Source organism: Ruditapes philippinarum, unplaced genomic scaffold, assembly GCF_026571515.1.
Source record: "Ruditapes philippinarum isolate M1 unplaced genomic scaffold, ASM2657151v2 ctg2380_1_1_1_1, whole genome shotgun sequence".
NCBI lineage: Eukaryota > Metazoa > Mollusca > Bivalvia > Venerida > Veneridae > Ruditapes > Ruditapes philippinarum.
This window is the reverse complement of record NW_026854115.1, coordinates 169,893-184,175: the sequence shown is the minus strand read 5'-3', so window position 1 is coordinate 184,175 and position 14,283 is coordinate 169,893. Positions and strand designations below refer to the sequence as shown.

Here is a 14,283-nt window from a genome sequence, read left to right as displayed (position 1 = left end):
TATTAAGTATAGTCATGCATACTCATCGAAAGTTTTTACCAGCAGTATTGCATAAGTCTTCTTTCATATTAACTTATCATTAAATGTGGTACATTGCATTTATAAAAAAGTTCACATCGATGAATGAATTATAACATTTTTACACAATCATTATACTTTGAAGCAGTTAAAAATTTTATTATTGGCCATATTCATTTTCTAAAGTTTCTGTTTTACTGCTGTTGATAATGGATTGATTACTAATTAACATGTATGTTTATTTTCAGTTAATTGCATGCAGCGTCCATTCAAGTGCTGCAGCTGTATTTGGTGATGCCTGTATCGATAATAGTAATTGTACAGAGACTGGTCAGGTGTGTGATAACACATGTGTTTGTTATACAGATAACTACTACACTCGAGTTGGAGATAAATGTGTGAAAGGTAGTGTAAACTTCTTAAATACAATTTTACGTCATTGGAGCAAAATGTATATAGTTAACTGCAAATACGTAACACATGAAAAATAAAAGTAAATTTGATATTGACTTATAATGCTAGTAAATGTAAGAGCAGTTGTTGTCTTACTTATTCAAAATAATAAGCTCTTAATAAAATAATTCTTTCTAGATATTCTGAAATACTTAATTATATACAAGGTCTTATATAATTAAAGATCATTTGCATGAAAAAAGAATTCAGATACATTTTAAACAATGAGTAAAACTAAAACATGTTATGGGCTACATGATTATATCTCGAAGCATCCTTTCTCAACACATCTTCTGTTACATGCAACACATTTTAAGTACCACTTTATTTTTCGCAAGTGGGGGGGGGGGGCGTATTTGTTTTTGCATTAAAAATGTGTGTCAGTAATTCCTTGCGTTATGAAAAATATTTTATTAAAAAGATTAATGTAATTTGAAATGCCGAGCACATTCTGTCATTTAAATATTTTTTTATTTAGGATTTTTGTTACTTGTTGATATTCAAAAACATTAGATTATTAGAGTTGATTAATAATTTTATTTGTGATTTAAATATGATGCATGTCACATAATATTGTCTTTTCTAGAGCTTGGAAGAGATTGTACATTTACAGCAGCTTGTAATGATGTAAATGTCCTCTGTGATAGTAATAGTAAATGTCAGTGTGACAAGGACACACACTATGATAATAATGGTGATACATCCCTAGGTGGATCTTGTATTGCTAGTAAGTATGGGATATACTTTTAGCAAAAAGCGCATTCTCAAATAACCAAGACAAATTAAATACAATTCACCTTTTTATCGATTCTTACTTTATGACAAATATACCATTATAATTACAGAAATGCACAGTGCATGCAGTAGGTGACATGTGTAACAAAAAGATTGAAAAGAGTGTTTGTGGGAAACAAATCTGTTCAGTACAAAAATGTTTTATCAGAAAATGAAACCGCTTGTTTGCACAATCAATCCGATATTTAGATTTTCAATAGGACATTTCATAAATGGGGTCCTCACTAGAATCGCTAAGCTCCACACTTGATCTAATTTGAAAAAATATATATATATGTTTATATTAATCCAAGACTTAAGTAAAAACTTACATTCTTTCTACGATTTATGACTGATATTGCGGTATTTATCAACATATTTCTACTGCGTTACTAACGCAGTAAGGTCTATTATTTCATAGTTTTACCTATAAATTTTTATTTGGTAATTTACATTGGTGCCGTTTGCAAAGTAGGAAGTATTTTCTTTGTTAACCTTACACTATTTTATGGTTTTGTACATATTTAAAATTTTCATGAAAAAAGCAGACATCTGGAGGCGTGCTGCTTTTACTTAAAAAAAATAATTAAAAATGAGTTATATTGTTTAAAAATGTATTAAATATTTTGTCTTCCATCAGACATTGTCAAAGTTGGAAATACTCAAACCAAACTTTAAATAATCAAAGGTTTTTTTTTATTTTTAGAATAAAACATTGCCTTTTAGTAGTTAAAAATAATACTTCTGTATGCACATATATGCACATTATATCTGAAGATATGTTTCTATAGTGACAGATCATTGCAAAACATTTGTTTTATAAAGATGCAATTTGAATAAAATCACTTCTTGTCATAACTATTATTACATGTAAATGATTTTGCAAATCCTAGAAAATAGTTCTACATGTTTGTTTTCTTTGATTTTAAGAACATGCCTTAGACGATAGCTGTACACATCCTGCAAGTGCCCCAAATGCAGTCCAATGTTCTGATGCTAATGCTGATTGTAAAGCTGAATCAGGAGAAACAGGATACACTTGCCAATGTAATGATGGATATTATAGTTCTGGAGGAAATTGTTTGCAGGGTAAAATCATTTATTATTATCTTAACATTTTTCTTATCTTAATATAAATAAGAGTTTCAGTGCTAAATAAACATCAACTAAGATTTTAACTCACTTGTGCAAATACTGATATATAACATTTACTCCAGAGTATAACATTAGAATCATTGTTGCCTACCTGCTTATCATATGAAGGATGGCGCTAAAAGTTAACTGTCATGCCCAAATGATATGTAATTGATAAATTACCTATTCTCCAGCATGTTAAAATGAAATTTTCACCGATTTTGTTTGGTTGAATTTGATATGCTGATGTATACTTCACTAATAGATCTATTTTTTGCACTGTTTAACAGGAGGGACATTTCTTTGTTATAAGAAAGCTGTTATTTCTGGTGTTGTTCAATCTTCTTGGAACACTGCATGTTAATGTTCATTAGAACTGTGTAATGATTTTACTTTAAAGACACCAAATTTTAACATTTTTTTGCAACAACCTTTCAAATAAGGAAATTTAAGGATGGTATCATACCTTGAGAAATGATAGGCACATATAACAAATGTATGAAACAGTCACTTTTGTCAGATAAATTTCACAAACTTACTACTGTTTTTGTTTTAATTTATATGACAGGTTGAAAATGTTCAACAGTTTTGTCCATTTAAAAAGGAAAAGCCTTAATTAACATTTTTTTATCACGAAAAAGTTTGACCGAATTTTTTATGCCCCCCCCCCGGTCATATAGTAATTGAACCGTCCGTCTGTCCGTCCGTCTGTACGTCCGAGCAAACATTTTGGGTTTAGGGGCTACATAAAGATAACAAAAGAGAACAATTGGTTCATTCCGTGATCAAAGGGTTTATGGGCTAGTAGCCCTTAAGAAAACAAAGAAAATAACAAATAAAATAGCCCCTAAACCCAAATGTTGGAACGTCCGTCTGTCCGTACGAGGTTAACCTAGAACGGCAAGTTGGATTTTTCTTAAGTTCTACCTGTACCAATGGCTTCTTAGTTTACACACTTACTAATCAATACAAAGTACATGTTCTGAACAAGTAACATAACTCTGGCTTTCATATGTACCTAGTTATTGCCCTTTTCAGCACTTAGAAAATGAATAATGGTTAACCTAAAACGAAAAGATGGAAATATCTTAAGTTCTATCTATGCTTATGGCTTTATAATTTCCACACTTACTTATCAATACAAAGTACATGATATTGCCAAGTTATATAACTGTGTCATCCATATTTCCCAGTTATTTCCCTTTTTTCACTTTGAAAATAGGATCTTGTCTGGTAAACCTATTTCGGCAAGTTGGATTGATCTTAAATTTCTCCTAATTGCTTAATTTCTTTAATAATATCATTCATATTTAGTAGATGAATACCTTTGATGGTCCTCTAATTTTTTGCGGAGTAAGCGGTCTTTAGGGTCAAGGTCAATGTCACTGGTTTAAAAAATAAATAAAACATTTTTGCTCATACAACTTTATTTTTAAGTTGATGTCTTAGTTTAATACAAACATGCCAAGGGGGGTCCTCCTTCTTTTGGTGTAGTAAGGGGTCATTTGGGTTAAGGTCAATGTTACCAATGTCAAGGTCACCAATGTTAAAAATAGATTTTTACATTTTTACAGGTGTATTAACCTTATTCTATAGACAGATGTTAATTATAATTGATAGAAACATAAAATTTGATGGAGTTAGTGGTCAGTTGGGTCAAGGTCACCAGTGCTAAAAATAGATTTTTACACAATTGCTCATACAGCCTTTATTAAGTGACAGATATATTTTATATTTGGTAGGAAGATAACTTGCATGGTATTCATCCTTTCGATTTGGGTAGTGATCAGTGGGTCAAGGTCACTTGTGCTAAAATAGATTTTAACACTTTTGTCCATACACCCTTTATTTAATGAAAGATGTATTTCATATTTGGTAGGAAGATAACTTGCACGACGTTGGATATTTTTCAACTTCACAAGTCAGAGCATTGACTTGGCAACTTATATGTTTTATAATTACAAAATGCCATGACTTTGTCAAGCTATAGAACTTGTGTTTACAATTTTTTAGCAAATTTTCTGTCCATAACTGAGTGAATGGGTAAACATTTATAGCTCACCTGACCACGAAGTGGTCAAGGTGAGGTATAGTGATAGGGTTATGTTCGGCGTCCGTCGTCGTGCTTCGTCAACAATTTGGTTGTTAACAGTCTAGCAGTCACAGTTTTGATTGGATCATTGTCAAACTTTGTCAGAATGTTTGTCTCAATGAAATACAGATCGAGTTCGAAGATGGGTTATCTTCGCCACATGAGCTAAAAAAAGAGAAAGCTTGTTAACACTCTAGTGGCTGAAGGTTTGATGTAAATATTCTGGACATTTGTCAGGAAGGTTGTTTTGATGATTTCTAGTTCAAGTTCGAAGATGGGTCATCTCCTGTCAAAAACTAGATCACAGGAGCTAAAAATAGAAAAAAGCTTTTTAACACTCTAGGGGCTGCAGTTTTTATCCAAATATTCTGGAAAATTGTCAGGAAGGTTGTTTTGATGATTTCTAGTTCAAGTTCGAAGATGCGTCATCTCCGGTCAAAAACTAGGTCACAGGAGCTAAAAATAGAAAATTCTTTTTAACACTCTAGTGGCTGCAGTTTTGATCCGAATATTCTGGAAATTTGTCAGGCATCTCCAGTCAAAAATTTGGTGACATTGCCCAAATATGGAAAACCTTTTTTAACACAATAGAGGTCACATTTTTGACTCAATTGTCATCAAACTTGGCTAGGATGCTTGTCTAAGACATTTCTTGGATGCAGTTGATGGGTCATGGGAGCGATCCAGGGCCATTGTTTAAAAATATTAATACTGATAAGAATCTGAGCCAAATCTTGGGAATTTTGTTAAACAAACACATTCTTGTTTTAGAAATAAATTAGTTTTGTCAAATTTTCAATGACTGATCATCGTAACTTTTAGTTTAATTGATATTATGCATATGATCCCCAATACAATCAGGGATACATGTTCATATCACATGTTATTTAACTTATAACCTCATCAGTTTAGTTTTTAACTATAATTTCACCACATAAATGAGCAGCAGTTCATTTAGAATAGGTCAGCCACATTTAATACATACAGATCTCAGTGAGTATTTTAAGACATTTTTTGTAACTTTGAATTTAGGTTATTGAGGCAATGGATGAGTCAGTATCAAATAGTTAGTGTTTTATTTTATCACCCGGACTTTGTGCTAGAAGTAGATAAACTTCAATGTTTAATGTTGCCATATAGCTCCAGCTTTTCTGCTGATGTGTGTTGTGTTAGTTTTGTTATATGTCCATACAAGCTTAAAGATATGTGCTCACCTTAAAGTTTAATACTTTTATTGCAGAAATACTTGAAATCTAGCAAATGAATATGTCTAATTGGGTTAAGAGAATATACAAACGATGGGTAGTACAATGAAGTATTATGAAGGATTTGTTTTAAATGATATTAAAAGTTCTGAATAATAATATTATAGATTTAAATTTAAGCTCTTCCTTACATTTAAAAAATATATGCCATCTTAAAACATAAAATGCATTATATTATTAAAAAGTCTTCCAACTTGACACAATGTGTCCTGTCTAACATAAAACAATAAACATAAGATATAATTAAATTCAAGAACAAGTTTGAAAGTAAGTGAAGTTTTACTTTTATTGATACTGGCAGGTAGCTTAACAAGCTAAAAAGTATGATAATTATCTTAAACATTAGGAATTGAAAAGGGTTTTTTTTTTGTTAAAAAGCTGTGTTATTCAGATAAACAGTATCCTGAGAAATAAAGTGATCAAAGGGTTTAGGGGCTAGAAGCACTTAAGAAAACAAAGAAAATAACACAGAAAATAGCCCCTAAAGCCAAAATGTTGGAACGGACGTCCGTCCGTCTGTCCGTACTAGGTTAACCTAGAACGGCAAGTTGGATTTTTCTTAAGTTCTATCTGTACCAATGGCTTCTTAGTTTACACACTTACTAAATATTACAAAGTTCATGATCTGGTCAAGTAACATAACTATGGCTTCCATATTTACCAAATTATTGCCCTTTTCAGCACTTTATAATACAATGTATCAGGAATTTCTTCACGAAAGGAATCACAGTCAGTAATGAAATATGATAATACAAGGGTGTAGTTATTTTGTTGTGTTAATTTTTCTAGTTACATGGGGGACATGGGGTGATTTTGGAACCTGCAGTGTATCATGTGGAGATGGAACCCAAACTAGAACAAGAACTTGCACTCCTAGTGGTGCTACCTGTTCTCCAGGAATTGGATCTCAGCAAGTATCTTGCAACTTAGGTTCATGTGGTAAGAAATAATTATTTGTCAATGATATCCTTTGAGTTAAATAGTTTGTCCAATTCATGGACAATATTTATTGTACACTCAACACTAGACACATTAAAATGCCTACCACAGCATAAATGAATAACTGTACTTGGTTTTGTAACCTTTAGAGTAACTGTACTAAGATTCATCACTTTGGGCAAAAGGAACACAATATGGAATTTTTTTAGATGGCAGCGTATCAATATGAAAGTGACCGTTGCAGACTATAACTGAGAAGTATACTTGCCTTTTGTTTCAAACAAGATGATGTTTGCAGATATATTGATAAATTCAAATGCATCATTTTAAAAGACTCTAACAAAACATTGTTTGGCAAGAATGAAAAACAGTCATTTTAAGATACTCTCAAAGATTATTGAAATTATTTTGGTTTGTCAGAAAAGAATCTAGTTGCAAATTAAGGACAGTATACTTATTTCCTTCTATGTAGCTAAACAATTTTTTAGGTCATCTGAGCACAAAGTGCTTTTGTGATATCAATTTGTCCTGTGTCTGTCTGCATCTGTGTGTCTGTGTCTGTCATCAACTTTTTTACAAACAAATTCTACTCAGAAACGACTGGGTCAAATTTGATGAAATTTTCCGCGGATGTTCCTAGCATGAAGCTTTCGTAATTTTTTATGCCCCCGGGCATATAGTGATTGAACTGTCCGTCCGTCTGTCCGTCCGTCTGTCCGTCTGTCAAGGTCACCAGTGATAAAAATAGATTTTTACACTTTTGCCCATACATCCTTTATTTATTGACAGATATATTTCATATTTGGTAGGAAGATAACTTGCATGTTATTCTTACTTTGGATGGAGTTAGGGGTCAATTGGGTCAAGGTCACAAGTGCTTAAAATAGGTTTTTACACTTTTGACCATACAGCCTTTATTATTAGACATATGTATTTCATATTTGGTAGGAAGATAACTTGCATAGGATTTTTCCTTTGGATGGAGTTAGGGGTCAGTTTGGTCAAGGTCATCAATGCTCAAAATAGATTTTAACATTTTTGCCCATACAGCCTTTATTTATTGACAGGTGTATTTCATATTTGGTAGGAAGATAACTTGCATGATATTCTATAGGTGTCAGTGGGTCAAGGTCAAGGGTGCCAAGTATAGACTTCTTACATTTATATACATTTGATAAAGTTGAATATTTATCACTTCACAAGTCATAGCAATGACTTGGCAACTTATATATTTCACAATTACAAAATGCCATGACTTTGTCAAGCAATATAACTAGTGTTTATAATTTTTTGGCAATGTTTCTGTCCATAACTGAGTGAATGGGTAAACATTTTTTGAAATATTGCTACTGACAAGAATCGGAGCCGGGGGTATTTGTGTTTAACAAACACGTTCTTGTTTATTATGCCCTCGGGAAAATAAATATTGAACCGTCCGTCCGTCTGTCCGTCCGTCCGTTCGTACGAGGTTAACCTAGAATGGCAAGTTGGATTTTTCTTAAGTTCTACCTGTACCAATGGCTTTATAATTTACACACTTAATAATCCATACAAAGTTTATAATCTGGGCAAGTTACATAACTATGGCTTCCATTTGCACCAAGTTATGGCCCTTTTCAGCACTTAGAAAATGAATAATGGTTAACCTAAACCGGCAAGTTGGAAATATCTTATGTTCTATCTGAACTAATGGCTTTATAATTTCCACACTTACTTATCAATACAATGTACATGATATTGCCAAGTTATATAAATGTGCCATCCATTCCCAGTAATTTCAATTTTGATCAAATAGGGCCTTGTATGGTTAACCTATTCCGCCAAGTTGGATTTATCAAAACATTTCACCTTATTACTTAATTTATTTAATGATTTCTTTCATATTTGGTAGGTAGATACCTTTAAAGGTCCTCTAATTTTTTGTGGCGTTAGGCGTCTCTAGGTCAAGGTCAATGCCACTTGTGTAAAAAAATAAATCTAAACATTTCTGCTCATACAGTCTTTATTTTTAAGTTAATGTCTTTCATGTTTATACTAGTCATACCAAGGGAGGTCCTCTTCCTTTTCCTTTAGTAAGGGGTCATTTTGACTAGGTCACCAATGTCAAAAATAGATTTTTTACACTTTTACAGGTGTATTAGCCTTATTCTATCGACAGATGTCTTGTATCTTTTGTAGGAACATAAAATTGAGGTATTCTCATTTTGGTGGAGGTAGGGGTCAGTTGGGTCAAGGTCACCAGTGCTAAAAATAGATTTTTACCCTCTTGCTCATACAGCCTTTAATTATTGACAGATTTGATTTATAATTGGTAGGAAGATAACTTACATGGTGTTTTTCCTTTGGATGGAGTTAGGGGTCAGTTGGGTCAAGGTCAACAGTGCTAAAAATAGATTTTTACACTTTTGCCCATACAGTCTTTGTATATTGACAGATTTATTTCATATTTGGTAGGAAAATAAGTTGCATGATATTCTTCCTTTGGATGGAGTTAGGGGTCATTTGGGTCAAGGTCACCAGTGCAAAAAATAGATTTTTTCACTTTTGCCCATACAGCCTTTATTTATTGACAAATTTATTTCATATTTGGAAGGAAAATAAGTTGCATGATATTCTTCCTTTTGATAGAGGTAGGGGTCAGTTGGTCAAGGTCAATGGTGCCAATTACAGATTTCTACACATGATTGGTTTTCTTCATTAACTGCGATAATTTGTTTGCATCTCTTAGTAACAAATTGTTCTTTCTTATCATTTAAAAAGTGTTAACAATTAATGAAGGCATTTACTTATCGAGTTTAATAGCTAAAGGCTTTTGAGAGAAATTATCAAGATGAAAAAGCTAAGATGGAAAAGTAACTGAAGGATAGTGTAAAACATGCTCAGGTGAGAAGACACATACAAACTAGCTACTTCACTCTCTAAAGTTAAATAATTGACAACAGTGAGCGCGGGGGCATTTGTGTTTATCAAACACAGATTCTTGTTCAAATTGTTCTGCTCCATTGAACACCTTGGTCAAATGTTTTCTTAATGAACTCTTTAAAAATATTCTTCTCATCTTCCATCTGAAATTGCAAGGCCTTAGGCGTAGGTTATAATTTGTGTGTAGCATGATCTTATGAAACTCTACAAAAATTGGTCGAATTAAAGCCCTGATGTGAAAATCGGCCTCGCCAAATTGGTCATTAATTTTCCTTTTTGGGTTGCCTCTACAGAGTAGTAGCGACGGATAGGGATCACTTCTCTGCGACCATCTGTCCGTACAAAGACAGAGATACTTGTGTAAGTATTGGGTACATTTTCTTTGATCCTATTCATTTGATTCTGGTTTTGTGTGTCTTTTTTAGCTTGACTATTCGATAAGAATAAGTAGAGCTATTGTAGTCACCCATGCGTCGTCGTCTGCGTCGGCGTCTGCGTCGGCGTAACCACTTATGTTAAAGTTTTTGTAATACCTGAAATATTTTCAAAGTCCATTGACATATGGCTTTGAAACTTTGCACACTTGTTTACAATCATGACCCCAATCTGTAGATAGAATGAGGTAACTCTATCTAGCATTTTGACAGAATTATGCCCCTTTTTCGACTTAGAATTTACGTTAAAGTTTTTGAATTACCTCAAATATTTTCAAAGTCCATTGACATATGGCTTAGTTACAAATTAGTTACAAATCAGTTACAAATTATTTATCATTTATTGATTAACGTGTCATTGCCCTGTCCTTTTTATGTTTGGGGTCCGCCTGGGCTCCTTGCCATTGGTTCTTGTTGCTGGGTCATATGGGGGTTGCGTTCATTGAACGCCGCTTTTCCTTGTTGATCTTGTTTTTCATATTTGAAACTTTGCACACTTGTTTGTCATCATGACCACAACCTGTAGACAGGAGGAGGTAACTCTATCAAGCTTTTAGACAGAATTATACCCCTCTTTCGACTTAGAATTTACGTTAAAGTGTTTGTAATACCTCAAATATTTTCAAAGTACATAAACATATGGCTTTAAAACATGTTGAAATTTTATACTCTTTTTTGATAGCATAAATAGGACTCTGTCCAAGGCCTATAACTGTAATATGGATTTAAAGAAAAATTTTGCCTTCTTCTTTGCTTAAAAATTTTACCTTTTAATCAAGGCTTTTTTTACTATCAAGCTCTAAGAATAGTCGAGCGTTGCTGTCCTACCGTTAGACCGTGTGTGACTAAAAATGGCTAAAAAAAGCAGAGGAAAAGTCACATAAGTACCATTTTGTGAGTGCGTCTGTCTGTCTGTCCGCACTACCAAATAGGGATAGGGCCATCTAAACAAAACAAAAGAACACAATAGAATTCATTCTGTAACAATAGAATAAGGGGCCATGGCCCTCGATTAAACAAAAGAAAACAACAACAGAAATTACCCTTTATCCCTATTTGATTGCACGACCATCCATCACAAAACTTGTCCAGACTACTCCTCAGAAACTACTCGTGCAATTTCATCCAAACTTTACAGGAATGATCAGTACAAAGTCTAGTTTAGCATTTCATCAGCATTTTCTGGTTCAATGATTTTTGTCAGAGTTAATATTTATTTTTAAAGTTTGTCCAGACTAACTTCTCTTATACCACTAATAAAATTCAAATGAAACTTTTCAGGATTGATCTGTAGCTAAAGTCCTTGTACATATTGCAAGGGTGTTCTGGTTGAATGATTTTGGGAAAGTTATGGTCTTTGAATAAAAAAGGTGTTTTTTTGTGTTGCCAGATTCACAAAATTTTGCCCTACTTCTCAAATCTATTGGTGAAATTTCATCCAAACTTTATAAGAATGATCAGTACCAAATCTAGTTATGCATATCATGAGCCGTTGACGGTTCAATGATTTTTAGCTTGACTATTTGATAAGAACAAGTAGAGCTATCCTAGTAGCCCTAGCGTTGACGTCAGTGTCGGAGTAACCACTTTTGTTAAAGTTTTGTAACCTTTTATAAATATTTTGAAATTCCATTGACATATGCCTTCGAATGATGCCCCCAAGCTGTATACGAAAGGAGGTAAATCTATCAAGCATTTTGACAGAATTATGTCCCCTTTCAGCTTGACTATTCGATAAGAATAAGTAGAGCTATACTAGACACCCTAGTGTTGGCGTCGGTGTAAGCGTTGGCGTATGCCCGTAAGTTTAAGTTTTTTAACCAGGTTTTCAACGAAAACCGGGTTATTGTAATGCCGAAGTCGGCGGGCAATTAGGCGGGCGGGCATCAACTATTGGTTTCTGCTCAATAACTATAGTTTGTAGTAAACTCTTTCAAGCATTTTGACAGAATTATGCCCCTTTTTTATGCTCCCGGAAAAATTTCAGGGGAGCATATAGTCATTGGGTTGTCCGTCCGTCCGTCAGTCAATACGAACCCAGAGGTACTTGTGTGACTTAGAGAACAATGGGTAACAGTAAATTCTCTTTGATCCTATTCATTCCGGTTTTTACTTGTGTGTCTTTTTTTTTAAGCCTTGTGTTTAAAATGGCCAAAAATATCAAAGGAAAAGTCCATAAGTACCATTTTGTGAGTACGTCCATCCTTCCGTCCGACATTTTTGTCCGGAGCATATCTCAAAAAGTATTTGAGGTATCAACTTGAAACTTCATAGGTGGATAGACGTGATTAATGAGGAGTGCAGTGCACAAGAATGATAATTCTACCCTGCATAATTTTTGAGTTATTGCCCTTTGTTATTTTTCAAAATTAATTTTGTCCAGAGCATAACTCAATAAGCCTTTGAGATATCAACATGAAACTTCATAGGTGCATACATCTTACTCAGGAGGTGTGCAGTGCATAAGAATGATAACTCTACCTTTCATAATTTTTGAGTTATTGCCCTTTGTTATTTTTCATACTTAATTTTTCACCTGAGTGGAGCATAACTCAAAAAGTGTTTGAGATGTCAACATGAAATGTCATAGGTGGATAGATCTTATTGAGGAGGAATGCTGTGCGCAAGAATGATAACTCTTCCCTGTATAATTTTTGAGTTATTACCCATTGATTTTTTTCCATACTATCTGGTCAGGAGCTTATCTCAAAAAGTATTTGAGGTATCAACTTGAAACTTCATAGGTGGATGGATCTCATTGAGGAGGAGTTCAGTGCATAAAAAGGATAACTCTACCTTGCATAATTTTTGAGTTATTGCCCTTTGTTATTTTTCAAAATTAATTTTTGTCCAGAGCATTACTCAAAAAGCATTTGAGATATCAACATAAAACTTCATAGGTGCATAGATCTCACTCAGGAGGTGTGCAGTGCACAAGAATGATAACTCTACCTTTCATAATTTTTGAGTTATTGCCTTTTGTTATTTTTCATACTTAAGTTTTCACCTGAGTTATTTTTCAAAATTAATTTTTGTCCAGAGCATTACTCAAAAGTGTATAAAATGTCAACATAAAATGTCATAGGTGGATAGATCTTATTGAGGAGGAATGCTGTGCTCAAGAATGATAACTCTTCCCTATATATTTTTTAAGTTATTGCCCTTTGTTCTTTTTCATACTAATTTGTTGGGAGCTTATCTCAAAAGTATTTGAGGTATCAACTTGGAGCCTCATACTTAGGTGGATAGATTTTACTGAGGAGGGTGCAGCACACAAAAATGATAACCTACCTTGCATTATTTTTCAGTTATAGCCCTTTGTTATTTTCAGCCATCAGTATTCACATAGGTTTCAAATCTTCAGCCATCAGTTATCATTACCAAAAGACCTCTTAAAATTGAATTATTCTGCTCTACTACATATACATTCTTCCAATGAGCAAATACATTTGCGGGGGATGGCCATGTTGACAAGGCTCTTGTTAAAATTTGTCAGGACTACTCCTGTTTTACTACTTATGCAATTTCAATGAAACTTTACAGCATTGGTCTATATTTCAAATTCTTGTGCATGAAACATAGGTTTTTAGGTTGAATGATTTTTTGCCAAGTGATGGCTTTCATGAGGCGACACATGGATCACTGATTCCTTTTGTATATACATATGGTACAAACTTTTAAAAAAATCTTCTCTGATTTGACAAAGGCTAGAGGTTCCTTATTTTTGGCATAAAACATTGTGTAGTGGACCTCTTCCAAGATTGGTCAAATTATAGGTACAAGACTTTTAGCTTTGATATTTGGTATATAATATCACCTGTAGGTCTTCTACCAAAGTTGTTTTAATTTTTCCAATAGTGTCATAATTTGCTCCATCCGGGGATGGGGTCCTTATATGTACAGTCAACACCACTTAAAACAAACTCGCTTATAACGAATTATTGTTAATAGCGACTAAATCTGACATCCTCGGCCTATTCCTTCTTTATTTTATATTAAATCCCATTGTTAAATTGCTTAAAACGAATTTTCGGCTATAGCGAACCATTTTTTCATGTCACAAACAGCGAAAAAAATGTAAATTTCCTTGGTAAAAACAAACTGTTAAAATTTGAATATCGGGATGCTCTCAATTAAGATCAGTACATGTATACTGCTATCCAATAATTATTCAATTGAGTGATTGCACAGGTAAGAATAAAGATTTTGATGAAATGTTCTCAAAACATAATTTCCTACTCGTTAAGGAAAG

The 14,283-nt window shown here is 33.4% G+C and overlaps 1 protein-coding gene across 1 annotated transcript in view; it reads left to right on the top strand.

Annotated features, from left to right (window-relative positions):
- Nucleotides 1-266: 266 nt before the first annotated feature.
- LOC132738986 (tenascin-like) overlaps nucleotides 267-14,283 on the top strand; it is a gene marked incomplete at its 5' end in the record, with an annotated part of 66,913 nt that continues 52,896 nt past the window's right edge. The window contains 4 exons of the mRNA XM_060726624.1: nucleotides 267-423; nucleotides 1,058-1,198; nucleotides 2,176-2,334; nucleotides 6,526-6,675. Coding sequence (XP_060582607.1) covers nucleotides 267-423; nucleotides 1,058-1,198; nucleotides 2,176-2,334; nucleotides 6,526-6,675 — 607 coding nt within the window. The remainder of the gene's footprint in view (nucleotides 424-1,057; nucleotides 1,199-2,175; nucleotides 2,335-6,525; nucleotides 6,676-14,283) is intronic.